Genomic DNA, 27,693 nt, shown 5'->3' on the forward strand with positions numbered 1-27,693 from the left:
TAATCTGGACCCCGCCCACCTTCAGCACTTGTTAAATCAAGCCAGTGAAGCAAGCCTCATATCCGAGCAAACAGTCGCTTCACAGCTCTGCTTATAGACGCGCACGCAGATGAGATCAGAACAGTTTCTTTGAATTTACTCCAAAACCCCCCAAAATATATTCATTTCATATTAATTAACGTCGCTATTTGAAATCTGACAAAATGTTACAATTCAGGAGAACCTTTGAAACGGAAAAACATCAATTACAGGAACTCAATAACAGACTTGGTCATTATCTCTCAAGAACGAAGATTCTGGAGCAAGAAAATGCCTGCCTCATCACTGAAATTAACAAGTTAAAGCAGGAAAAAACGTTGGAATGGGAACACCAATACAAGGCCGAGATGCGGGAATTGAGAAGAATGGTTGGGCAGTTGGCCTTCGAGAAGTCTCAAGCGGAGATGGAGCGGGAGAGGCTATGGAGAGAGTTTCAGATGGTGCAAGCTATGTGTAGCGAGGAAACAGTGGTATGTAAAGATATTGGAGGTGACATCAAGGGGTGCGAAAAACAGCTTCAGCTTGCCCACAACAAAAACGGGGCCCTTGAAGAACGATTATTACAACTCGAGAATGAGTGCCAATGTATGGAAGATGCGCACCGACAAGAAATCGACCACCTTCGAAATCAGGTGCACTCGCGGGTTGTTGTTACTCAGAAGTACCTCGGACCTCCTGCTGTGTCCACGGAAGAAGTTCAGGAGTATGCCCGTAGCGTATCCGAGAGTTGGATCGACACCTTTGAGATGTATCAGAAGAGAGTGGACGAAATGGAGGAGTCAGTTAGGGCAGATCAGGCAAGACTGGACGATCTTCAAAGGGAAAAGATGCATTATATCTCCGAGTTAAAAAAATTACGCGCTGAAGCAGAAAATCAAAGTCAGATTCAGATACAGATAGAAGAACAACTCATACACATGCAGGAAAACTACCGCGAAGATGTCAACGAGTATCAGGTAAGAACATTAGCAATAAACCCGACCACCCCCCCCCCCCTACTCCCTCCAAAACTGTTGTGATTATACTGTACTGTATATGGGATGCGTGAGGATGTATTTTCTGACATGAGAACACCAGTCTCACCAGCATGCTCCTTGAGGTGCCACACCCACCGTCTAGGGAAACAGGCCTCTTAACCCCACAGCTGCTGCAATAGTCAAGCAGAAGAACCACAATGGTTACAATATCAAGTTACCTAATTTTAATTTGTCATAATCATGTAATTATTTTTCCAACTAATCAAATAAGAAAAAAATACATATTACAATGATTATTCGGATGCTTTCAAAATATTTTCAACCACCATTAAGACACCATTACTTTCCCTCATACTCTAAAGAGTTGAAAGGCTACTGCAGAGACTGGGGAATGGCTACATGAAACGCACCTCCATGTGGTTTAACCGTATCACTGTCCAACATGGAGGGCCCTTGTATCACTTTGTGATTCTAAATGTGAACGAGTGCATTTAAATGATCATCCAGCACCTGTTCTCTGACAGGCCTTCTGGGACTTTTCCGAGGAGGGGCGTTATACTGTAGTAGATACCCCACCTCACCCCACACAGCCTTCAGACAAACGGCAATGATTATTAGCACAGGGCTAATGATTTTCAAGTCTATGCTTGTTGACATTATCCACTTTCAATCTGTATGCAGCATTAAAATAGTCACTGTGTCTGAGGCAGACAAGCAACACATCTCTTAACTATAAAGGAAATTGCAGACTACCCCAGAGCAATGTTTCACCTCAGACTAGAAGGGGTTGAATGTCTAAATGGATATGTCTGCCAGGACATATTATGGCTGTTAGTTGCATAGCCACTTAAACCAATTAGCTGTCACTGTGACAAATCCTTCCTACCTTAGCTACTAAAGATGGAGCTCCAAGCAGGTCAGTCATTTTACCTCTGTGTCACATACAAGTGGCTTTAACGAATTTGAGGGAATGCTGCCTCTAAACATAGTGAGTGGGTATAAGGGTAAAATTCAAGCATAAATACAAATGCAATGACTAGTTCTACTGATCATGATTAACATAAGCATATAGGAAATCCTATTACGTCCACAAAGGGCTGCAGACTCTAATGCAGTGCAGTGATTTCTCACTTTACAGAGTAATGGTACAGTTATCAGGTCAACTGTTTGAGGTTGACCAAGACAATCGCAGTCTGTCTGAAATGGACAGCTAGACGTCATAGCCAAGTACTCTGAGTAAGAGACTAGACTTAAAGGGACAGACAGTTATTTATCTGGATTAATGGGACCTGTTTAAGGGATCGCTCCTGATTCCGTGAGGAGAGGCACAGACAGGCCAGCCTCCATCTTGTAAACGAGAGGTGACAGAGCGTTCAACAGCACCTCAGGAGCTGGCTAATCACCGCAGGGGGCTTGATGGACTGGTTACAGACAAAAAGGGAAGGGCTTGTTACCCCAGAGCACCTTCTTGACTCCTAGAGATGTTGTTTTACGACTGAATAAGAAATTCAGGGGTGGGGACAATTCTGTGCACGGAAATAGAAGTGTGCAAAATGTACTCACATGTGCACACATACACAAAAACGTGCACACAGTTAGAGGTTATTGCTAATAAACACTGCTATAATACCTATATATAGATATAGGGGCTAAAAAGCTCTGATTGTATTTTGTATGTGACATTAGCAACAATCAGTGATCATAATTCCCGACATTTTAAATGGGACTGTAGCGAGGGGGGAAGTGCGAAGTGCAGGAGACCCACGAGGAGAGACACAAGCTAACACAGGAACATGGCCGTGTGGGTTTACTTGCAGATGATCATGGAACAGCTGGAGCAGGAGAGGAGGATGCTGGCCAGCAGCATGGCAGAGAGGGTCAGAGAACACCAGGAGCTCCTGCAGGTCAAGATGGACCTGGGCATGGAGGTGGCCGCTTACAGGTGAGATGTCCCTCACACTGACTCAGGACCCAGGCATCTATGAGGTCATTTTCTCATCTGCACATTCAACAGACGCCATTGTAACGATCCGTAACCACTTCACCGTCGTCAAACTAGTTCTCGTGGATTATGGAGCTTTGTGAAGAGTTGCTAATGTTGGGATTGATGGAGCAAGCTGGTGTGAAACACGAAACGGGAGAAGGACAGCATGCCTCCTGGGTACAGTGTCACTATATTGGCTGTAGTCTGTGGTGCATTGTGGACCTTAGAGTGTATTTCTAGCGATTTCATCCATATTTGTAGAAGCAGAGCTGCTGTCAACAGGTCCAGTTGGCAGGGCCGTTCAGAATTCCTCTGAACTCTCCTCTGTGGAACACTCTGGTTCACTTTCTACATGGTCATGCACAGTTTATACATGCTGTTTTACTGCTATGCAATATAACTTGATATTGTTTTAGTATTGACCTTTTTGAAGTATTTATTTGAAGTAATGTTTTGTATTCTTGAATATTTACTGTGCCAATCTCGTCATGGCAATCATAAGGACCTTACTACTACAACAACAACAGAAGCTACATATGATATAAGGTATTATAAGACACATACCCATTGTATGGTTATTTGTATCAAGCAGCTAGGTGAGATGTACAGTATATATTTCACATGGAGCATCCAAAGAGAAACTTGGTAATCTAAATCCTTTCACAACACTCGCAATATCTTTGCAATATGTCCAGCCATGCAAACACCCTGTGGATTGAGTTCCCAGGTCCCCTGTTTCCCCTTCCGCGTTGTGGCCTATTTTGGGGCTATTTTTACAGGCTTGTCTGTGTATGGAGCGCTCCACTAGCGCTTTGTTTAGAAAATCTAGAATTAATGGGACGTCTGCCTTAGAGATGGTGGGAGAGCTGGCTTGTTTCTCTTTTTCCATGCCACATGCTTCCATCCAAACGGGGATACCTAGCAGAGTAGACTACAGGCTGAACTGCATTGTAGGGGTTATTTTTAGGCTGGTCTGTCGGGAAGCATTCTGGGACTTTCATGGAGGTTGTGTACTGTAGCTTTGGAGAGCACTCCGACACAAGCTCTCGTTGGTTGTCCCGTAGCCTTCTTTTGTTGAGCGATAGGTAAGCTGGGTTACCCTCTGGTGATTTTGCTTAAATTTACCTCAGTTTATTGTGGTGAGGTACTATTTTTAACCTCTGCTCTTTTCTGTTAATGGCCAGGTCCATGGACTACTGTATGTAGTAATCTGGTAGACTGATTTGTATGTTAACTAGAGGTCTCAGATGGCAGAACAGGGTGATCTACATTTACATTTAGTCATTTAGCAGACGCTCTTATCCAGAGCGACTTACAGTAAGTACAGGGACATTCCCCCGAGGCAAGTAGGGTGAAGTGCCTTGCCCAAGGACACAACATTATCTGGCACAGCCGGGAATCGAACTGGCAACCTTCTGATTGCAAGCCCGCTTCCCTAACCGCTCTGCCACCTGACTCCCTATCTGCATTCTGCATTCTGATCTGCATTCTATTGTGAGGTGATTATGCTTGGTATAGAACAGCGATCTTGAACGTGACACAACAATGAAATTAGAATAAAAACATAAATGATTTATCATTAAACACAATCTTTGATAAATAATTGAATGTTATTCAACATTGTGATTTCTATATGTTTCTCTACAGGGCACTTCTGGAAGGAGGGAGGATGGATTCAAATGAGGCAAACATGAGAGCAAACCATCACCAAAGAGAAAGAATAATAGGTACTGTACAGTATTTCCATAGTACTAGATTTTACATTTACATGTTTTAATTTCTTATACTACTAGTGTGATTGGCAATACATGCTTATTTTGTATTAGATTGACTTACATGAACATTAATTAAACATATAATGACAGTGCCAAGACATGTCTGTTTATAGAATGTGATGTCTTATTATCTGTCTCTGTCTTCACCAGATATCAAGATGCCCTCCCAACCCTACACTCCAAGAGCATCCACCTCAACCAGACAAGATCTAAGGACACATTTGGATGTCAGAAATATGGAGTCAACTTCCAGCTTGAGAAGATCTCCTGTGTCTGCTCATTATGGTTCCACCAGTCCTTCCAGAGTCATCCCTATCTCTGTCACAGGCAGAGCTGCCCACCAGAGCCCAGCCGCCAGAAGGGACATGGTGGCATTTAGTAAAGCTTCACAGGCTGCAGCTACAGCCTCCGCCAGCACCAGTAAACCTGTGGTCCAGAGTGCAGGCAAACAAAGCCGCAATGTGGTCGAAGAGAGGAGTGTGAGAATCAAAGAGGTTAGCCGACACTCAGAGAAAGATCAATTCAGGCCGATCGCTTCCCACGCGGATGGAGCCAAATCAGTGAAAGTGGTGTCGCCAACGATGATGAGTCTGAACGAGAACACAGAGGACAGTATGAAAGAAGGGAGAGATGCGGATGCTAAAAAGAGAGATGAAAGAGGTACGTACAAGATAAGCAAAGAGGAAGTGGATCAAAAGGACAGAGGAAACGCATACGCGTCTAATAGTAGTGAGAAGAAAGTGTTGGACTCTGTGTCTGTGGAGGAGATCATTGAGAAGGTCATGAGGCCAGCAGGTCTGGATGCGAAGGTGAGCTCCTCTGGCGATTCAAAGATCACTTATCACGTGGAGAAAAAAGAGCAGGAGGATGGATCAACCAAGACACAGATCATCTTTGAGTCCAAAGTAGAGGAAGAGGTGGATATGTCCCAAGACTCTGCCCTGGAGGATCTCTTCAAAAAGGGAGTGAAGAACATTTCCATGGAGGACATCAAAGGAACCCCGACTGAAAGCATGATTCAAAACCTCCTGAGTCTGGGCTTGATGGGAGGAGATATGACAAACAAATCTGTCAATGTGGAGATCATCGAGGAACCTGTGGAGTCTCTAAGCGAAGGGGAGGAAGATGAGACAGACGAGCAATTCATACCGAAGTTCAAGCAGCCCTCCTCGATGTTCTTTCAGATTGAGGAGCTCGAGAATGTCCCACATGCCAGCAAACACCTTGAGAGTGAAGTTCATGCGAAGACCCCTAAGAAAGAAGACGGTAAAAATGGGTCTGTACGTGTCCAAGAAGAGTTCAGAGATCCCGATTCTCCTTATTTCAGCCATGACCAAGAGTCTCAAGAGTATTTTGTCTCCACACCTGATGATAACATGTCGGAGCCTGAAGACAGTGGTGGTTTTGCTTCATATGGACATTATGGAGTTGTGGATGACCTATCAGATGAGAGGTACTACCAGGAGGGAGCTCTGGCGCCCAGCAAAATGTTGGAGGAAGATGACGAAAGTGACCTTTACAAGTTTATGACGTGCGATCACTCGTTTGTCAAAGAGGGCTTCCCTGAATGTATCATCGAAGAAGAGGTTCACGTCTCGCCCACAGTGCAGGACTCAATGCTCGGGTTCCTGCGAGAGGAGTCTCTGACTCCCACAGAGCAGCTGAGGGGAGCCCTGGAGCAGCTGCACGGCTCTGTGTCAGGCTCCCTGAAAGAGGAGTTGGCCCTCCTCACCAGAGCCGGAAGCGACAGTCCTCAGAACCTGTCTGTCAAAAAAGTGCAGCAGTCATCAGATAACGGAACCACGACCATTGTGGCAGAGATGAATGTTTCTCAGACTCTGGAGGATTCTGGGCTGTTGGGTGAGCAGGGAGATGACCTGTCGGAGGAGGAAATCATGGAGGCTCTGCGATCCTCCAATCCCGGGCTCCAGAAGGAATTCCAAAGAGGAGCAGAGGGAGGATATTCCTTTAGAGTCTCCAGAGATCCAGATAATACTGGAGAGTTGATGACTGAAGTCACAGAGAAGCATATTAAGCTGGGGCCATCTGAAAAATCCTTTACTTTCCAGATGGATGTCAACAACACCCAGGCTCAGGGCAACAGCAGAGCTGATGGTCAACCTTTCAGCACAGAGACTGCAGAGTATGGCCAAGTGCTGCAACCTCAAATGATGGATCCTCCACTGAAAGTCATTCATGAGAAAAGGATAGCAACGGTCTACCTTGAAAGCTCAAATGATGAGTAGTTCACTCGCTAATGCAAATTTTCAATTACATTACTCCCGTTGTTAATCCACATACCAATCTATTAAAGTATACCAAGTATGAAGTAACACTACTGGTTGTGATTGATATCTTCACTTTATATACCTTCAATCATGGTAAGAGGATCTTCTACATATATATTTGTCATAATAACTTGATGGTTTAATAGAAGTGCTTCTTTATTTTCCCACTTGGGTTTATCCCTTTACGAGTAACTAATACCTCTGATCTATTCCCAAGATCTATATATTTTTGTACTGACTACAGTTTTTATCTTGCATTCTGCCTGAGATACTACTACCAAAAAGAATACTAATATCTATGCTCTGATCTTATGGTAATGTTACAGTCTTAAGTGTTCATGTATAGGTATGTAGCTACATGGAGAGGAAAACCTTTTCGCATGTTGTGGAAGGTTGAAAGGAAGTTGTTTTTGCATAAGGATTCTGGAAGGAAAGATGCAGTGATATTGATGAATATCTGACTGTAGTTATCATTGTGGAACATTAAATATCATGAACTGTTCATATTAAATGTCAGTCTTGTACATTATCTTATTTACTGAGCTGTGTTCTAATTTGCTTCAAAGAGGACATTGATCTTTTACATGCCATGGAATCAAAATAGTTTCAATGAACCCCAATATTGAAATAGAAATGGTATGTTCAATTTGTATGTGGTTTGACATCAGGACTCAGTGATGGAGGGTTGGGGTTAGACTAGGCCCAGACACATAAGTCCAGATGCCTTTGGATCACAATATCATCTTTGTCTAGAGGGAGACAGGAGTTGATTTAGATGTATTCACATTTGGTACAAGAGCAAATGGGACTCTGTACTGTACTGTCTCTTTTGACCTTCTAGAGTCCTTACCATGATCTTTTAATCTGTAAATGGCTTCAGAGGGGGCTGTAATCCAGGCATTTAGAATTCCTTGGAGAATGTTTTTCTGCTTTGGAAGTATGACGACAGACGGAGACTGATTGAGAAGATGGAGGGACTTTGAGGAGTGAAGAAAAATGTGAGTCGACTTAAATGTCTAGTGTGGCATTCATACATCTAGTGTCAGAACTCCACCAGAATTTCCTTTGTGCAAGTCGTTTGTGTCTTTGATCACAATGTTGGACAGATAAGATTCCCCCTGGCTCTGAGACGACTGTGTCCATAACCTCCATGGCTATTTTAGTTTCAGAGCACCAGCTTAGTTGCACTGCCTGTGTGTGTGTGTGTGTGTGTGTGCGCGCGCCTGTGTACTCTGAGTAGAAGTGCTCCAATATGGCCTCACCACACAGGCCCATGTATCCCATAAGCTGCTTTAGTCTTTCTACACTGCATACAGTTAACACATGCCATTCAAAATAGACATAGATTTAAATTCTATGTTAAAAAAGGGTGGAAATGTCATGGACTGTTATTCAAAGGGACAATATATGATATCTTATTCTGTCATCTATATAAAGCTTGGTTTTATCTGGTTTGTGAAATGAACATTTTAGTGCTCATTTGAAACAGTGGCTGGTCTGTGCAATATTAACCCTCATCACACAAGGGAAGGACATACTTTGACACAAACTAGTTTCACAATCCCTGTAGATTTACTGCAACCTGGTTCATTTGCTAATATACTATATTTACAAAGTAGAAAACCTTTAATTGTAACAAAGATGAATGCAAACACTTTACTGTAAACCGTATCGCACTTGTGTCATGCATGTTTTTCAGTTGTTGAAATGGTTTGTTGGACTGAAGTGCCCATATACATAGTTAGCAGGTTTTTGCCTTCATGTTTCCTCAACATTACTTTTAGCTTAATTTTTAACACTCACTGTATTGAAGCACTTCGCACTAAAGGTTTCTATGGGGTGCAAAAAAGGCAAAATATTATTTTTATAATCAAATGTGCCGTGTTTTACCACACAACTGATGAGGTACATAAGATCAGAATTGCCTCAGAGATGATTATTCAAAGGGTGACTGACCCCTGTGATCCAATAGTTGCTGTTTGCCATTTTTGTGTCCTGTCAAAACTAAAGTAAGTAATGTCAGTTCCTTTCATGATTTAGTTTACCAATCAGTGTTTTGACAACTGTTCCTATTACAAAAACAATAAAAGAATTACTAGAGTGTGTTAACTGAGTCTGAATCTTTATTAATTACTCATATTTAGCTAAATGAGCTGTAAATGTTTGACATAATCAGGTGTTATAATCCAGGGTGTTTGTAGGGACAGTGTGTCCTGTTCTTCAGCTCCTCCAGTAGAACCCCATATCCTCTTCATACTGAACACTGCAGTCTGCGTAGTCTTGCCAACAAACAGCCCAACATTCGTTTCTCAAATAAAAGAAATCATGATGCAGACCTGTCTGGGATCCCTCTTGGGCCACTTGGAAATAATGTAACTTCTAGAGACGACAAAAGAAGTCTCTATTTTCAAAGCGAGCCAAGGCTCGTCGTGGGAGCTCAGGTTTTGCAGTTTGTTAAGAGTGACATGCTGGAGCTTCCTCAGCTTGATGGGGGAAGAACTGCACAGAATGGAGGCCTTGTTTTCCCTTCGCCATCAGTTCTCTGTCTCCCAGCAACCTCTGGAGCCCTGCAAAACACACACATGATAATGGGACCTACAGTAAAATGTTAACGCTACACACTCCACACAACTTTACAGACTGAGTGATGGTGGGCTCACTGAGATAAACCGTCAGACTTACTGGGCCAGCATGTCCACCGTTTTCTGGGTAGCTCTTGTCGTCTTATGATGAGAGCCATACAGAACATTCTGGATCTCTAGACACTTCAACAAAGACAGGTACAGTTCAAACTGGTGAGAGGGTGGGGTTAAGACAGAGGCTGTTGATGAGAAAAAAAAGCAATATACGTTTTATTCATACATGCAGACGAAACCGGTAGATTGTTCTGGTAAACAGACAGGAAAACCTAAGCCCCACTGGTTGAGGGGAATCTGAACACTTAATGGCCACCTCTGAAATAAGCTCCATAAATAGCCCATGTCCTGCTCTGCTCCCGGGTTCCGATAACCACTGAGAACAGTCTCACCAAGGTGGGGGTTCTCTGGGTGGATTTCTAGGACCACACACCCACACCCCTTTCATCTGCACTGGTATAAAGACCTTTTTGAATCAAAATGAGCTGACTCTGATCAATGAGAAAATTAATGGACAGCAGCCATCTCAGCTTGTTGACTAAACGTAATGTAACCATAGAAACAAATTAAATCACTACTGCACGCACGCAGCCAAGATGCAGCAGTAACGACAAAGACGATGTCATGGTTCCACAACCACCACAAACTACAAAATGTCAACAGAAGTTGGTCGAACAGGAGAAAGAGCTATGTTTTCCTACAGGCAGGATGGTGAAAGACATGAGGAAAGGTTTGGAGCGGAGCCATCTGGCCTGATGGATGTTTTCCCTGCTGCTGCTGCTAAGGTTGATGTAATGGAAGGACTACAGCAATAGGAAGGCAGAGGGAAACGTGTGTGAGCCATTGTTTCTGTCTCTCTTTGACTGTGGGTGACGCATCCCCCGAACAGGCTTCCTTCACAGCCTCCCAGGGAAAACACAACCTATCCGATCAGAGCACATCTCTCATCACCTACATTTAAGTATGCCTTCCCCCCCCCCCCCCCCCCCCCCCATCTCCCTCTGGGACATCTTTATGGACCAGATATACTGAACAGGGTTACACCAGAGTGCAGCTGTTTGCATGGCTACGGCAGAAAGAATATGATCTTGCGTGGGCGTTGTCTTGTCAGGGGTATTTCAGAAAGGTTAGAAGGTTGATATGGGGGGGGAGGGAGCTCTGATTCACACCAGGATACTTGGACTCTCCCCCCCCTACCCTCTGCACTTGAGATACAATAACAAAGCAACATAGCAACCACCTCCTTTGCTTACAGTCATGTTGATACAAGCTCTGCTGAGAAAACCCCCCCATTACCCACCATTCTGGCCTATTCTTGAGGTGGGAGGACCAGAGGGTAGAAACCATGTCTGGGAGTGTGTGACTCACACTTGTTATGTAATATACCAAGGAGGAATGGAAAGACCAGAAAAGGTATTTTGACCATAGAGTGTGAATGGATGAAAGGAGAACTGTTGAGACGAGGGTGTTGGATAGCCTACTGACTGGTTTTCTAGCTGAAGGAATGCTTCTGACAATCCTGAGACAGACTGAAGACTTTCCCCTTTTGCCTTAGAAGGACATCACGGTGCGTCAGAATAACCAGGGGTCAGTGTTTCTTTAGTTGACAGCAATCAGTAAGGTTCCACCCTTCCAACTATCGCAATCCTTCGGTCTTGTCTACTTCCAAAAACAGAAAGCACAATGTCATTCTGTGACATTTTACACTGAGGAGAGTGGCTGTGCTCACTGCCAAGATTAGCTTATTACTCTGAAGTCCCTGTGCCTCGGAGACCATGGTGGAAATAGCTCATCCCTCTATAACTCAGAAGCATTGTGTGTATAAATATATATATTTCAGTGAGCTTTGCTCACATTCTCATTGGGGTATTGATATAATGATAGCCACATCCCCTGACTCCTGGCCTTTTAGTGGAGCCCGACCACATATCTTGGCAGGAAGAAAGGTCAATACAGCACATACGTGGTTGGGAAGAAACAGTATCACATTAACAAAGCTAGCCACAAAGTAACCCAGTCCTAAATTTCCAGAAACAAAGTATTGTAAAACTAAGGAATATATAAAATACTTCCTTTCTGATCTGTTCCATGTCAGTTCAATCTATTATCTGGTGGTGGGATCATGTTTAGATGTGAAAAAGCGTGGTCCACTGTGCAGCAAGTGTGTCCACCGCCATGTTTTACCTTCCTCATGCTCCTGTGGGCCTGTCGGACCTGACCCTGGGTCATCTCCACGCCTCCTATCAGCTGCAGGGTGCCGGCCACCTCAGGACTCAGGTCACCGAACGCTGCCCTCTTCAGGGGCAGGGACGCCCTCTGGAGCTCCCCACACGACTGCAGCGGTGCAGAACAGCATCAACACTGATCAGCCAAACCATCACTTAACCATTGTCATGTGCTTATTGCATGTGAGATTCAATGTGGTTTTATTACGGTCTACTATGAACCAACCCAGAGCTTCAGCAGCAGGTGCAAATATTTCCATGAAATCTAAATCAGCCAACACTGGCCTGGGGTGAGGTGTGTTAATGTGTGTGTAAGTGTGTGAGTGCCTAACCTGTTGCTGGCCTGTGAGGAGGAGGAAGCGACAGTAGTCATCTTGCACAGATAGGGTCACAGCATCTTGAGGACCCAACAAGCTCCTGTAGGCAGTCAGACTTTCCAAAAAGTACTTGGTGGCTGAGTCTACAACACAAATGAGACAAAAAACAGCTGAAGCATATCCTACTTGCTTGTCTGTTGTTTTTGCCCTGCACTCAGGAGCACTGGTGCAACTGTCCCACTGATTACAACTTCTTCTTCATTCAACTGTAAATTCCTGGGACCATTCCTGGCTATGATAAGGACCCCTTATCACAGGAGCTGGGGGGATAACACAATCATAACCCTTTACACTTATGTAACCTACTTTCCCAGAAGGTTCCAGAAGACTATTATAAGCCTGCCTTCTGAAATATGAAGTAAAAGTCACACACAGAAACAGTGCAAGATTCATGTCTCCTGCTCCTTCCAACAGATCTCCTTCTAGCCCAGGCTGGGCCAGGCCGTGAATAGACTGACCATTGTGGTGGGGCTGTGCAGTGGAGAGAGCCAGCGCCAGGCTGTGAGCGACGTGAGCCCCCTCCAGGTCCCCCGGACTCTGACTCACAGCTATGGCATGAGCCTACGAGGAAAAACACATCAAGACAGATCACAGCTGCAAACTCTCATTAACGACGGCATAGCACCGCAAAATCTGTGCGTTCTAAAAGGTGTGGTTTTGGTCACCTTGGAGAGGTGCTCTATGGCTCTGTCCAGGCGTCCCTGGGCCTGTTCGATGGCAGCCATGTCCTTGTAGATGGAGCAGACTTGGCCTGGCCGCTCCCAGCCCTCCAGCTGCTCCAGGGAGCTCTCACACTGCTGCAGAGCCTCGTCAGGTCTCCCCTGGCGCTGGAACACCCTGGAGGCCCAGCAGGTCCAATAATTAGACTGTGTTGCTAAAGGCTACAGCACTGTAGGCACGGTATGTTAGAACTTGTTGGGCCAAACATGCACTATGGGGCTGTAGCTAGACAGAGGAGACTGTATGGCCAGCTATAGCTATAGAAGGAAGGGGACTGTATGGCTGTATTGTTTGGGGGGGGGGGGGGGGGGGGGAGTAGGTGGGGAGTAGGGATGGTTGGAAGACGCTGGAAGGTTGGCTCTACAGTAGCTGTACAGGCCCAGACTATAATAGGGAAATATATACAAAGCACTATTTACCATCTCTGGCTGTGCTCTTTCACTGGTGTCTAATGGTGTGCTCTTAGAACAGCAAAGTGTGTAGTACTATCCCTGAAGTCATTCAGCTACAAAAGGTCTCTGCTCCCCCCCATCCACGATGACTAAATGAGGTCTGTCCATCCTTGTAGTACAGATACAATGTCCACCCAGCAGCACCACCCAAGAACGATGCCAGAGCAACACCCGTCACAAAGAAAGGCAACACCACTGTGCCACAACGTTGGTCAGAAAACAGCCACACTAACAAGTCCGCATGTTTGTTGTGCAGGCATATTTTTTCGCCATTCAACTACGGCTTTTAATCCACTTTATCAGGATGGCTTCTCCACAGCTTCACCAGGGTGGTGGGGAGTGCTACAGGAGCAGGGGCCTGCAGTGACGACACATGGGCATAACTCCTCAGCCAAAAGACAGACTCCATCCATCCATTCTGCTAACAGCCTTGGCTCCCTCCAGGACTGAAACGCTCTAATGGACTCTCAATTCGATTTCGCCTTCAGGGAGTGGTGTTTCTCAGAGGGCACGTCAATATTCACATCACTACGCTGTGCAGTACTATCCTGGGAAGCAGCAAAAATAAATAAAAGAACATCTCCAGAATATCAATCTCTCCACATCCTCAGCCACTGTACTGGCTGGTGTGGTTTAACCAAAGTTAACAATGTTGGAGTCATATCGTACTCCAATACAGAACTGAGACCAAGACCCCATTGACATATGTGGACAGGGAAATGCCAGGGCTGAAGGAGCAGCAGCAAGCACTTTTCTCTCTGAGTTTTCCCATGGATTCCAGATTATGAAAACATGCCGTGATTGGAGTTGGCTGTGGAGACAGCTCCTCCCATTGGCTTCAGGACTGCTCGTGTGCTCCCAGGTTCCAGGGACAGACAGAGCCTTTTACGGAAGCTGGACAAGAGCTGACAGAGCTGGCACTGAGGCTGTACCTAGTGCACCCTCCCTTCTTGCCTGGATAAAAAGACCTGCAAGCGATTCCGCAGCACCCTCTTATCCAACAGCCTTGCTGTTTCAATTCAGTTTCAAGTTTTATTGTCAGGTGCACAGAACAACACAAGGTCAGACTGGGCACTGAAATTCTTGGGACAAGACAACGCAAGCAACCTAGCATAACATAACATATAAGTACTAAGAACAAAGATTACACATAGATGACATCTATGATAAGCTCACATGCTCACAGACTTCCTGACAGAGGGGACATATGTCCTCTGCAGCTGAAATCTAATTCAGCTTCCCCCTGAGAAGAGGAGTTATATATTGAGAGTTGTTTACAGTACTGCCAAGGCAGCCCACATAGCCCTCTGTTTAGAAATCACTACCAGACCAGTGTTGACGCAAGTTGGGCACTCAGTGTTGGGTCTTTTACAGGAAAATATTGTACAGTCAAGTAAAGCCAAGAAAGGAAATACTGAAAAGGGAGTAGTAAAGGAGGTTTCCTGTCAGCTTGACTATAGCGCTGTATTGGGCAGCTGGTGTTATAGTAGAACAAATACAGCACTGTTCTTTGTCCTTTCGCTGTAAGTGTGCTTCAGGTAAATAGACAATGACATCACCTGGATGTGTGTGCATGACGTACAGACCGATGGAATGTAAACTGTCAGTGAGCGAGGCTAACAAGCACCGTAAACTGGATTGATCTTGAGATTTGAAACCCAGTGCAACAGAAGCATGATGATCAGACGGTCTCAATCGTTTTGCAGTCCGCTCCCTTGGTGAGATACAATGTGCACCATTTCCCAATGGGCTCATTGCAGCCTCTGGTATAACTGAATTGGCCAAAACAACCAAAACCTGTGCTGAGCCAGGTTGTTTGATGAACACATGGAACACTGGTCCAAAACAGTCTCTGGACTGAGGGCTCTACAAAGGCCGAGCCAAGTTCAGAGTCATCCTCTAACAAAAGAGCTTTAGCAAGCTTACCCTCCAGGCAGAGTCGGCACATTTTTCCAATTACACAAATCAAGTAAACAAACTCCTCACTCAAACAAGCCTCAAAGACTGACATAATCCAGGAATTCTTTGTATCTTTTCACTTTTGCAAGTTAATCTATTTGCAATGCTGCAAATACTCCAACCAGTCAACGTTTATGGCTGTGGAATATCATATACATAATGCATTACATACTATTGACCTGGGCTTAAGACACTGTTACAACACACACTGTAGAGTTTACTGTATACCTTTACACAAACATATTTGATGTTGGACAAATACCCATTATAACCTATCTATATGAGGTCAATACAGTAGAATGACATCTCAAATGATCTGGCAGTTTGTGGTTGCTATTGTATGTGTCCCTCTAACAATCATTGTTTTCTTTCATCTTAAAATAGGTCTATACTCTCCTCCAGATCTTCTACAAAATGTGTGGTCGGTAATCAATTTGGCTGTATCTAAAAAGATACCTCAGAACTCAGAAAACGGTTCAGATTATAACACTGAGGCTGAAGATGGGGAAAATAATCATCAATCATTTATGAAAGGGCTGAATGCTTTTTCTCCATGGCCCTGTTCCTCACATACAGTGTGCACACACATGAAAGCACACACACCCATCACACCCACAGTTTCTTTCTGACGACTTGAGATCAGACAGCATATTAAAAAAGTAAGCTGCATTAAGCACCTTGGATGTGATGGTAGGGTTTTGAAACTTTTACTCACATCACTGGCTTAATGTAGACTAAAGGCTAAATATAAAATTGAGACTGAAAATTATTTATATTGTTTTTGTAAAATAGATTTGTGAGACATTGTCTCTACCCTGTGGTCAAAACATAACCCAGTCACACAAATTAAAAGGTTTTAACAAATGACTGTCAGACAATTTGTAACAAGCAAGTAACCCAGAGGTTACTATTAACCTATTTGGTTGAAATATAATACCATTACCTGGACAGAGAAGTGGATATCTCCAGGTCAGCCTCCATTATCTCCTCCTTGCTCATGCCACTTAACTGACTGAGCTCCTCCACAATTCTTTTGGCCTTTTTATAGCTGGACTCTGCCTCCTTAACAGTTGGAATGGTTAAGGAGCTACATTGGTCCATATGACACATATTGCACATATTGCTAAGAAAACATGCACTATTGTTATGCTGATGCTCGCTTAGATCAGTGGTCTTCATCTCTGGTTCTTAGGGCTCATGTACTGTATGCTTTAGATGTTTCCCTGCTCCAACACACCTGATTCCAATCAATCAGGCTTCTGCAGAGCTCGATTATAATAACCCATTGATTTTAATCAGGTGTGTTGGAGCAGGGAAACATCTAAAACCTACAGGACAGTGGGCCCTGAGGACCAGAGATGCAGAGCACTGCCTTAACTCCCAGAGTCAGCACCCACTAGGGACAGTAATGGATATCTGTCCAGTATCAGAGCAGCGCCCCCTTGTGTTTGGTAGATGCTGAGTAGACAGGAGTGCACTTGGAGCCTCTCCTCTGGGCTGGTGGAGCTGGGGCTGGAGAGAGGCAGTAAATCACTGGCTCTGGCTGCATGCTCCTGGGCCTGTGCTCCCCAACCTGGATCAGAGACATTTATTTTTCAAAGTATGCCCTAAATTGCCAACACCTTTGCTAAGATTTTATAATGCTCTGTGTGTGCCATGTTTGTCTCATTACCTTTAAACTGAAGGTATGCCTTTGCCAGTCTGGCATGGGCCTGGACTAGTTTCAGATGCCCATCTCCATAAACAAGTCTTGTCAGGGCCACACAGCGAACTAGGTCCTGGATGCAAGCATCATACTGTGGAAAAGAGGCATTACAAATGTTCCATGTTTCTTCTACATAGATCCCACCTGCTCAGTAAGATACTGTATATACTTGAGATACCGCAAAGACTGCGGCTTGTTTTTTTTGAATTCCCGCAAAGACTGCAGCTTGTATTTTGTTGAGTTGCATTTTTATTTATATTGGGAAACCACAAAGATTGTGGCTCGAGATACCTCAAAGACTGTGGCTCGAGATACCGCAAAGACTGTGGCTCGAGATACCGCAAAGACTGCGGCCTGTGTTCAGAAGGGTTTTATTACTTTTATTGCTTGTATATTATTGTTTTTATTGATTTTATGTAAAGCACCTTGAGCTGCAATTCTTGTATGAAATGTGTATCAAGTCTTATTATTATTTATTATTATATCCATGTGTAATCTTCAGCCATTGTGCATGCCACCAGACTGAATGCAGGGTACTTACCTGTTGTGCATCAGCAAGGGATTGGGCTCGACTTTCAAAGCGATATAGTTTTTCCTGAGGAGTGATCATGACAGAGTCCACCGTGCTGCTCGTTCCTGCTCGAGATACTGTCACTTCTTTATCAAATGAGAAGTCACCAAGACTACCGTAGGTGCTCTCCATTCTCATGAACCTTATACGTCATTAACAAATAACATATAAAACAGAGCAGGGCTTTCTTAGAAAATCATTAGCACCATCATCATCCTTCAGCGCTTCTGATTCTGTCCCCGCAGAAGCTTTCATGAATCACCCGTTTTACGTTTGTTGTCATTTTCCTCGCTTGTCGCCGTGGATACACCACTTAACTGCACACAGGTTGACTGTAACAGCCATGCCATAACATAAGCTTTTATCCCTATCGTGTCTGGGGTCGTTTATTTTGTTAGTTTACTTAAACTTGTCATTGAGAAAGGCAAGCAACTAGTTATTTTGTAGCGTATTGTTTTTTAGCGTTCTAGCTGCATGTCACGTGGTTGTAGCATGCAAACCTCCGTAGGGGGAGCGTTCAAGATCAGCAATATCCAACGTTTCAAGCAATCATCTTATGCGAAGAGAGTTGTGGTTATCACGCGATTGTAAAATGTCTTACAAAACAAACTCTTAAAAGAATACAATACATGCTTGAAATGCTTCAAACATCACATCGGTCAATAGAACTATCAACTAGAGAGGGTACAATTTCAGGGTAAATTGTGAGGTGTAGGCTACTTGCGTCGCTGGCAGATGTGTCCGTTTTATTACAGACATTTTACAACTGATCTTTCTGTATATAAAAAAAAAAAGTATATACTTATTTAAAATTCATTCAAATGAATGGGTCGTTATCCAGCTCTACAGAAGCCTGCTTATTGTGGTGTTGTTCAATGTTACTCATAATAGTTGATTGACATGTAGGTCTAGCCTGGCTCTGCCCTCCTACGTACTTCCGCTCAATTTTGATTTAGCTTCTGTACTAGGTCTGGGCATGAGGTAAGTAAGTCAGATGTCTCCGGTTAATTTTCTACCTGTCCAATCAGCTAACAGAGGGAGTGGCTGAGAACAATGATGATGATGTTGTGCGCTAGTTTGTGTTGTAGTTCCGTAATGGCGGCGGAGAAAGATGCGAGCGAAGCCATTCGGTCCGTTGTGGCAACGCTGCCGAATATCCAGAAGTTAAAGCCGGATCAAGAACAATGTTTGATCCCGACGGATTTCGTATTTTTTTTCCAGCTAGCTCCGTTAGTGGTGAAGGAGTTGGCTAAGGCGAACGCTAGCAATTGGTTATGCCAGATCCAGAGTGGCTCTGGGCAGGTCAAATAGTTTTAAACTTCAACAGAGTACCCGCCTTCAAGGAAGTTAAAGATCCTGTAAAGCAAATTCTATGATTTGCTTCTCAGTACATTATATACGTGTGAAATGAGTTCCTGAAAGCATGTGCAAAGCGCGAAAACTTTGTCGCACTGAAATGTGGAGTTAGACCGTAGACCAGTTTCTCTTCCATTTTCAGATCAGGCAGAGACAAAAAATGACCGATCTACTTCACTTTGACCGATCTACGTCAGATCACTGAATGGCTCCTCCTGCTGTACTGGTATTGTAGCCTACATCAGCTGGCTAGATAGATTCAGGATGTCTCCCTCCACCCGCAACTGCATCTTCCCTGGATGCAAGAACTTCAGCTGCACTGCAACGCTATTTAATTTCCATATTGATGAGGAAAGGAAAAATAGGTGGATTGATTTTGTGAAGAGCCACGCTGATTGAAAGCTTCGGATAAACTCCAACAGCCGCCTCTGCAGTGACCATTTCACGGCGGATAGTTTTAACATAGACCAGAGACAGACGGGATTCACGGACACACGGCTTCTCTTGCAACGCGGAGCCGTACCGAGCATCGCCCTCCCGGCTGTTCCTCCTCCGCCGTACCATCCACCGCCGCCAGCAGTTCATCACTCAGTTCTGTGTGCTTGTTATAATTATACTCAATAACTTTTCCAGAGGTATCTCTGTTATGAGTTAGTGCAAACTGCAACTTAATATTAGGATACTCGGTGTAGAATGATGGTATTTTGGTGAAATGGTAAGCCTATCTAATGTGCTAGAAGTAGTTGGAGAGCTCACTGTCTGCTGTTTCTGGTGTCCATTTTTACTCCTGTGTCACAGCTCAGGGGAACAAGCTTCATTTATATGTATCTGTTTCACTCATTGAACAAATACATTCTAATTCTATACTGTTTTGTTCGGCTTGACGTAGCGTCCATTATCTGGGTCGTAGGTAGGTCTACTTGAGAGAGGCGGCGCCTTCCAGCGAGGGGGCAGAGCTTCAACTCCTTCAGGCGACACGCCCCCCCCCCCCCCCCCCCAGTCTCAAGGGGGGGGCGTGTGAGAAGAGAAGACTGATGATTTTCTCACAATTTCAAAGCCTAATTTAACATACTTGTCTGTTTTTTTTAATTTGAATTTGGATGGGTATAACACATTCTTCTGTGGTGTGGTGAACTTAAAACTCGTTTTCAATTCCACTTTACAGGATCTTTAACGCTTGTCAATGGATCGAGCCCAGACTCTATGTACAAAGGCAATGTACGAGATTCTGGTTAGGACCAGGCTAAAGGCTTTCTCCCATGTCTATAAAATATAATAAAGGCTGATTGATTTTTGTACTATCATTTGTTATTTTTGTGGATTGTGTGCTTCTTTATGTTTCAATTAATCATAAGTGGAACAAGTGAGATTCCGTATAGGCCTCCATAAAAAATTCTCTTTTCAAGAAACAGATGCTTGTGGCCTACAAATGGCCATTCTCCGATGAGTATAGAAACTGATAAATAGCTATTAAACACTGGAGCACTAGAACGAATGCTAAGAAAAGAAAAATAAGCAAGGAAAGCTGTTTTTTTACATGAAGTTCCTCGTATAGGCCCTACTCTCCGCGCGCATGAATCTCTGAGAAGAGCAGCGCTCCCTCATCAGTTGGAAACAAAGGTGAGTGCATAACAATATATTAGCTAAAGACGTACAACTTCATATTGTTGAAGTTGAGTTTGGTTTTAATTCCGTCTGAAAACATTACTAGGCCTATTTAATCAATACATAAGTATGCTAACGTGAGAGCTGGGCGGTGAATACTTTTGTGAATGTTTTATCTATTTTGTAGGCTATCAATTCGGGCAGTTGAGTCAGCCTCTGAGAGAAGCTAACGTTATGTTGTATCGGTTAGTGAAGCCGAGCTGGTCGACCAGCTCAGATAAAAAGTAGCTAATTCGCAGTGGTTAGTGTGTGTTAGAAATGTATAAAAACAGCTAATAGTAGTATTAATCGGTCAAAATTCTTATTGATGGTGAATCAGGTCATTATTGACATCCCTTGTTTAGCTAATTTAATGATCAAATGTTTTCTGTCTCGACACCTGCTGGCAAGGATGGAGATGCTCTTGGCCATGATGTTATTTCTTTCAACTCCAATGTAAAGTTTCAAATTATGTATAATCACATTTTGGTTTGAAACAAATCCTACCTTTTCCTCTATATTAAATACCGGTATGTCTAATATATTTTACAGGGAACTGAAGACAGCTATAGTGTTGAGAAGCATGTCTCGAGAATGAAAGAGGACTGCAAAAAAGCCCATCCAAACCTGGACATCCTGAAGGAGAAAATGAAGAGGACCTTTGCTGAGAGAGTCCGCTTCATTCAAAGCCACTCCACAAGTGACATTCTTCAGGAGTTCCCAGCTTTACAGCATATAAGCATTGTGAGTTCAAACCCTGCATGGAGTTAATGTACAATTTGTAATAAGATTTCTCTTCCAAACACATTTTTTTATGTATATAAATACTCTTTTAGATTTTCGATGAAATTGAGCACATCTATAAAATGGATGTGGATAAGAGGTTGCTGGAAGGCTTTGGGAAAGTAGCAGACAAAATTGTTGCAGAGTCCAAATGGAGGAGCCTTGGCAAGGAGATTCTTCTCCAGTATCAGAGAGCACTCAGTCAGGAGTTTGAGGAGACACACAAAGGTATTTAGAACGTTATTTGATGTTCTTCAAATATATTATGCCATAATTGCTATAAAACTGATTACGTTGTGTTTTTTCCTTTTAGGACACATCGTCTATGCTGCAATACTCCTGCTCCCCTACCTGTTCCATGAAAATCCAGACAGGCTCTATGTAATTGACAAGGTAAGAGCATCACCAGTCATTCAGTCATTAATAGGTATAGGGCTCTTGTATGCCTGTCGTGTTTTGTTTGTTTTAATAGAAATCTGGAGTGTATTACTCCTTTGGTGTGGTTCATATTGATAGGCTGAGTACAGAAATACATCCCACTCCCATCATGCCTGGTGGATTTTGTGGGATTTTCTTTTGCTTAAAAGTCTTGCAAATACATTATTTCACATAGTATAAGAGATGTATTTTTTATTGCAAATAATTGGGTGAATAATATAATTTATTTTCAGATAATTTTCCAATCAGAGTGCTTGAAAACCACATTGTAAATGTAATGTATTAATGTAAGATATTGTATTTGTTGTTGGCTTTTCATAGATGGCAAAGGCTCTTCCTGTGCTGCTCGTGAGTGGGAACCCTTTCAGTGCTGAATGTGAAATTTGTCTTCACATGGATGGAAAGGACATTGCGAAGGTAGAGGACATCTCAATGGGAGTTGGTGCCCTACTGGGGATCTGTTTCATCTTTGAAGTTAAATATGCAGAGAATGTAAAGAAGACTAATTTTTATGCAGTGCATGGTTGGTATCAAGTCAAATGAAGTACCAATAGGGGTAATTAAAATGGCAAATGTCTTGCTCTAAATGTATAATGTAATATTTTGTATTAATTGAGATTTCTATTTATTTATTTTTGCAAATTAGAAATGATCAACCCAGAATCATTATTGTTGTATACTTTTCAAAAGTCTGATATGTAAATAAAAACATGCTTGAAAACTGCTGTTTCACCATTTTTATTGTTTTTATTGTTACTACTACTACTAATACTATTACTACTACTACTACTACAACTAATACTACTACTACTACTACTACTACTACTACTATTACTACTACTACTAATAATACCACTACTAATACTATTACTACTATTACTACTATTACTACTACTATACTACAAAACTTCTATAAAGGTTCTTCACAGAGCTTCAAAAGGTTCTTCAAGTGACCTTATGAAGAACCTTTTCTTGAAGGTTCCTCAAAGCACCATAAGAGGTTCCTCCACAGTTTCAAATTGAAGAACCTCCAAATGTTCCTCAAGGATCTTGTTGTTTTAAAGTTGGTGAGTGTGCCAGTGATCCAAATGACTGAGCAAAGGTATTTAACTTTTCTTGTTTGGAAGGGTCAGCAGCACAAAAACACTTGCTTACATGGTGATGACAGAAAAGAGGGCAGTCCCTGATGTTTGTCAAGGTTGGTGTTACAGTACATGGAAAGCCTCTCTTATCAGTGGAAATGAAAGGCCCTCTTTATCTTCTCAAAGAAGCCACGTTTTGGCAAAGACCCCATTTCCAATTGTCCTTTATCTGCCTTTTTCTCTTCCTTTTCTTTCTTCTTCATTTCCTTTCTTTGCTGTTCTGCTAACCTTTGCATCTCTTTCCTTTCTAGAGCTTTCATTTTGCATCTCTCATTCTCCAGCTTTGTTTCAATCTCCATGTTTCTTTTTTCTGCCTGCTCCAGCTGCTTCCTCTGTTTCTTCTCCATCTTCTCCTGCGCCAGCTTTTCTGCTTTCTTCTGCTTTTCTATGAACTCCCTCTCTTTCTTTGCTGCTTTACCCTCCTCAGTCTTTATCTCATTCTCAATTTTCATCATGTCACTGTTGGAACTCTCCGCAACAGATGCCTCGTGTACTTGCATCTTTGCCAGTCCACTCTCTAATCCTTCCTCCTGGTTGGCCAAGGGGTGGGTGTAGATTTGAGTGTTCTCAGGAAGAGGTGTGCAGGTGGAATGCTTGACCCCGTGGGGCTGCCTGACCTGAGCTTCCAGGGGTTTGGTGGTGGTGAGGCCCAAGTATGCTCCATCTTTACCCAGTGGGAGGGGTGTGGGGGTTGGGGAGACTGGCTGATGGACGGGGGACATTGATGGCAGTTTGATATCTGCTGTCTGTGTTGGAGACAAGAAAATTGTTAGCACTGTAATGGAAAACCCAACACAAAGGACACTTTTCTGAAGAAAAAACAAATGACATGTTGGCATATAGTCTTACCTCCTCAAGCAGTTCATCCAGTATCTTCAACTCCTCCAAGATGGTAGGAGACTTAAGCACCTGTGTGTGAGGTGTCTTGGTCTCCTGTAGAATTTCACGTTTTGTCTTAGAGTTGAGCTCCTGCTCTTTCTGTCTCTGCTCTGCCTCCCACAGCTCTCGCTCCTTCTGCCTCCACTCTCTCCACCTCTCCTGCCTCTGCATGTCCCGACTGTCTTCTGCCAGCCTTTTCTCTGCCTCCCTAAGCTCTGCCAGCCTCTTTTCACGTGGCTTCTGTAAGGTATTTTTTAGGTCGACCCACCTTTTAATTATAAGCCTCGTTTCAGCATCCTTCTGTGCTGCCTGCATCTTCCGGGCCCATCTCTGTTCTGCCAGTATCTGTGGCCCACTTTTTACCGCTGGTGTCCGTTCTTTCTTTTTCTTCTCCATCCGCTTCTTTTCTGGAAATCCGCTCATGTTCTCTGTTCTGTTGGAAAAGAAAGTGACTGCAGTGTTGACATAGACTTTTATAGTTATTTTACTCATTATGACCAACAGATATGACACATTAGAAATGACCATTGCTTTGTGACATCATAGCTACATTGTGACAAAATTCTGACTCGCCCGCTGGACATTTCATTCTCCTATGTTTTTCTAACATAAAATATTTCATGGCAAAAACACGGCGCATGTATCTGGTTTACGGCATGTCCTGAAGTGCCCCAAAAATTGACTGAAACTTTTTTACACTGGACTTCTGAAAAGGTCTTTCATTTTTACTTGGGCTTTTCAGGGTGTGAGTTGATAGTAATAAACAGCACAATATTCTCTAAAGCAAAATAACTGTGTAAATAGTAATTTTCTACAATTTATTGCCGACATGCATAATTTTCTCGTTAATTGTCACCTAAAGCTTGATAAAAAAAGGCTCGGCCTAATTAGCAATAATCTAAAACCAAAGCAACCCTTTAAAGCAGATAACGGAAAAGTTGAAACGTTGCTGAATTATTATCAGAAAAGTTGTCTGACAAGAAGGCCTATCGCTCCTTCGAATCAGTAGAGTAACGCAAATTACAAAAACTAAGACACTTACCGAAGGATGATTTCCACTTGTGGAACTTATTTTAAATATCGAATCAACAATTAATCGATTTTTGAGCACAACTCCTAAATATCTGTGGCATAAATAACAAGAGCACATGAAAAAGGTACTTACAGATTCAGGATAGCAGTCTTCTGCTTGTAAATGTGTCAGTACAGATCGCGGTAGAAATCTATAAAAGTCATGCACAAACATTCAACTGTAACCCAAGCTATCTGCTATGATGATGTCATCATGGACCCCCATTGTGACATCATCAAACATAGGCAAGAGCAGAGCCATAGCTCTGGGCAGGAGGAAGAAACAGAAATCCTTCTCACTGAAACTGTCAATCAATGGTCCAATTGTACGATATAATAATGACCAATACTACTACTACTAATTTCAAGCTGTTTTGCCTAAATCTCTCAGCAGTAAACACAGTGAACCTGTCAACCGGAATGATAACAGCTGATAGGAGTCACTATAAATGTTAAACATTGATGGTTGTGGCGTCAAAATAGCTGATGTGTGTCTGTACAAAACCCCTTGTGAACTTGGAGAGCCCCACCCGTAATCATTTAAATAAAAAAGCTGAATACAAAAATAAACAAATTATACAGAAAACACTAGAAATTACTATTTTACTTCCCTGCTGTAACAAGAACAGACTCTAAGTCAGTATTTCTCAACCCTGGTTCTCGGGACCCACTCTCCTGCCTGTTTCCCTGCTCCAACACATCTGATTCCTGGGTCGTTATGAAGCTCAGGAGAAGCCTGATAACAAACATTCATTTCAATCAGGTGTGTTGGATCAGGGAACATCTAAAACATGCGGGACAGTGGGTCCCAAGCACCATCCCAATCATGGGAAACTTGCTGCCCTAAAAGCCCATTCAATTAAATACAGACAAATACTAATACCCCCCCCCCCCCCCCCACACACACACACACACAGAGAAGTTCCTAGCATTGAGATAAACTGTATATCTTCTGGTTTCATCGTATGAGTCAACAGCTCATATAATCCCTCATTTGGATAGGATCATTCAAGAGCACTTGGGAAAGGGGTATATTGGTTTGCTGGCTTCTAATGTGACTGATTTATAAATGGTTTATTGTTTTATGGACTATTATCTTGGACTGTGAGGATATAAGATCACCTTGCTGTGGTCCCACACGGGAAGGACAATCATTTTCCATTCAATCGAAGCTTGCTCCAGCCCAGTGAAAATCCAGTTAGAGGAATACAAGAGTCAAGTTTTTTCACACCAATCTCAACAAAACGTTTCTTTATGGACCTCGCTTTGTGTATATGAGCATAATCAAGCCAAAACAGGAAAGGGCCTTCCCGAAAATGTGGCCACAACGTTTGAAGCACAAAATTGTCTCAAGTAACATTTTATGCGTCAACATGAATAAATTCATCAGTAGAACTAAGTCTCCCAAAACCACAAAAACTGCCTCCATGTGGCTTGATTTGAACTCAATGAACAAAGTGAGGTCTGTACAGAAATGTTTTGTTGAGTTTGGTGTTAAAAAAACTTGATTGGCCTGCACAGATCCCTGACCTAAACACCATCAAACACATTTGGGACCATTTCTAAAGCCATCTGCAAGCCAGGTGTAATCACCCAATAACAGTGCCCAAACTCCCTGCTCTTGTTGCTGAATGGGCACTAAGTCCCACAGACACACTCCAAAATATCATTGACAGCCTTTCCAGTAGAGAGGCAGCTGTTATTAGTTACATTACATTTACATTTTAGTCATTTAGCAGACGCTTTTATCCAGAACGACTTACAGTAAGTACAGGGACATTCCCCCGAGTCAAGTAGGGTGAAGTGCCTTGCCCAAGGACACAACGTCAATTGCATGGCAGGAAATCGAACCGGCAACCTTCTTATTAATAGCCCAATTCCCTAACCGCAATTCCCTAACCGCCCGCTCATCTGACCCCCCATGAATGGGGGGTCAGATGGCGGGGTTCATGGGGACTCCATATTATTGCCTATGGATTTAGAATACAATATCATAAAAGGTCCTGTAGGTGTAATGTGTAGGTGAGGTGTACCAATACATTTGTCCATATAGTGTACGTCCTTTATTCCCTATTCATCATTGTTCGCTCCAGTGTGTATTTTGGTGTGTGTGTGTGTGTGTATCCTATGTGTGTCGGTATGTTTCGGGTGCAATGCTAATCTACATCCCTTGAACAAGATTTCATTTGTATCAGTTTTAAAGTGCCTCTAGTGACATGCAGTTTGGTTCTGCACCATTGCCATGTTTTCAACTGGAAAACTTGAGCATCAACTTCCACTCTAAGATTTATGATTTAGCACTAAGCACTTTTTACAACAGGATATGGAGGGATAGTAATTCTGGTATTTTGGTATGCCAAATCTTGTTTTTTATGCTCCGGCCAATACTGCAGGACCGGAGCTCGAGCCGTGCATCCCTTTGTCCAGCAGATGTCAGTATAATCCAAGACATCACTTTCACTAAGGCTGCCTTAAAAACGTTGTGGCTTCGCAGCTGGTCACAATCAGGACAAACAAACGCCAAAATATTGGTGACATCTCACACGCCATTAAATTCTTTAGGCTCTCACTCTTTTCCAGATATCATGGAGGTTTTGGTAACCTACAATTCAGCATATCCCAAGTTTGAGGACAAATTGTCTTGTCTTATCATGTCCAGGTGAGACAGTACA

At 43.1% G+C, this 27,693-nt stretch overlaps 2 protein-coding genes across 2 annotated transcripts; one reads left to right on the forward strand and one right to left on the reverse strand.

Annotated features, from left to right (window-relative positions):
- The first annotated feature begins 113 nt into the window (after positions 1-113).
- Positions 114-9,172, forward strand: synm (synemin, intermediate filament protein). Its single transcript, XM_067234480.1, has 4 exons — positions 114-995; positions 2,834-2,958; positions 4,648-4,727; positions 4,926-9,172. Exons 1-4 carry the CDS (start codon positions 204-206, stop codon positions 7,019-7,021), a joined length of 3,093 nt encoding a protein of 1,030 aa, XP_067090581.1. The 5' UTR covers positions 114-203; the 3' UTR covers positions 7,022-9,172.
- ttc23 (tetratricopeptide repeat domain 23) lies at positions 9,160-17,903 on the reverse strand. The gene is made up of 10 exons (XM_067234481.1): positions 17,679-17,903; positions 17,105-17,228; positions 16,849-17,005; positions 16,376-16,501; positions 12,967-13,138; positions 12,760-12,862; positions 12,257-12,384; positions 11,884-12,033; positions 9,746-9,828; positions 9,160-9,630 (listed from the first exon to the last, which is right to left on the reverse strand). Exons 1-10 carry the CDS (start codon positions 17,844-17,846, stop codon positions 9,543-9,545), a joined length of 1,299 nt encoding a protein of 432 aa, XP_067090582.1. The 5' UTR covers positions 17,847-17,903; the 3' UTR covers positions 9,160-9,542.
- Between the last annotated feature and the right edge of the window lie 9,790 nt (positions 17,904-27,693).

The sequence above is a fragment of the Osmerus mordax genome, chromosome 4 (assembly GCF_038355195.1).
Source record: "Osmerus mordax isolate fOsmMor3 chromosome 4, fOsmMor3.pri, whole genome shotgun sequence".
Lineage (NCBI taxonomy): Eukaryota > Metazoa > Chordata > Actinopteri > Osmeriformes > Osmeridae > Osmerus > Osmerus mordax.

Coding starts and splice junctions, on each gene's coding strand:
- ttc23 (XM_067234481.1), bottom strand. CDS start 17,846: ATGAGAATGGAGAGCACCTACGGTAGTCTTGGTGACTTCTCATTTGAT. Junction 12,863..12,966: donor CCATAGAGCACCTCTCCAAG/GTGACCAAAACC, acceptor TTTTCCTCGTAG/GCTCATGCCATAGCTGTGAG. Junction 12,385..12,759: donor TGCACAGCCCCACCACAATG/GTCAGTCTATTC, acceptor TTTGTGTTGTAG/ACTCAGCCACCAAGTACTTT.
- synm (XM_067234480.1), top strand. CDS start 204: ATGTTACAATTCAGGAGAACCTTTGAAACGGAAAAACATCAATTACAG. Junction 996..2,833: donor AAGATGTCAACGAGTATCAG/GTAAGAACATTA, acceptor GTTTACTTGCAG/ATGATCATGGAACAGCTGGA. Junction 4,728..4,925: donor CCAAAGAGAAAGAATAATAG/GTACTGTACAGT, acceptor TGTCTTCACCAG/ATATCAAGATGCCCTCCCAA.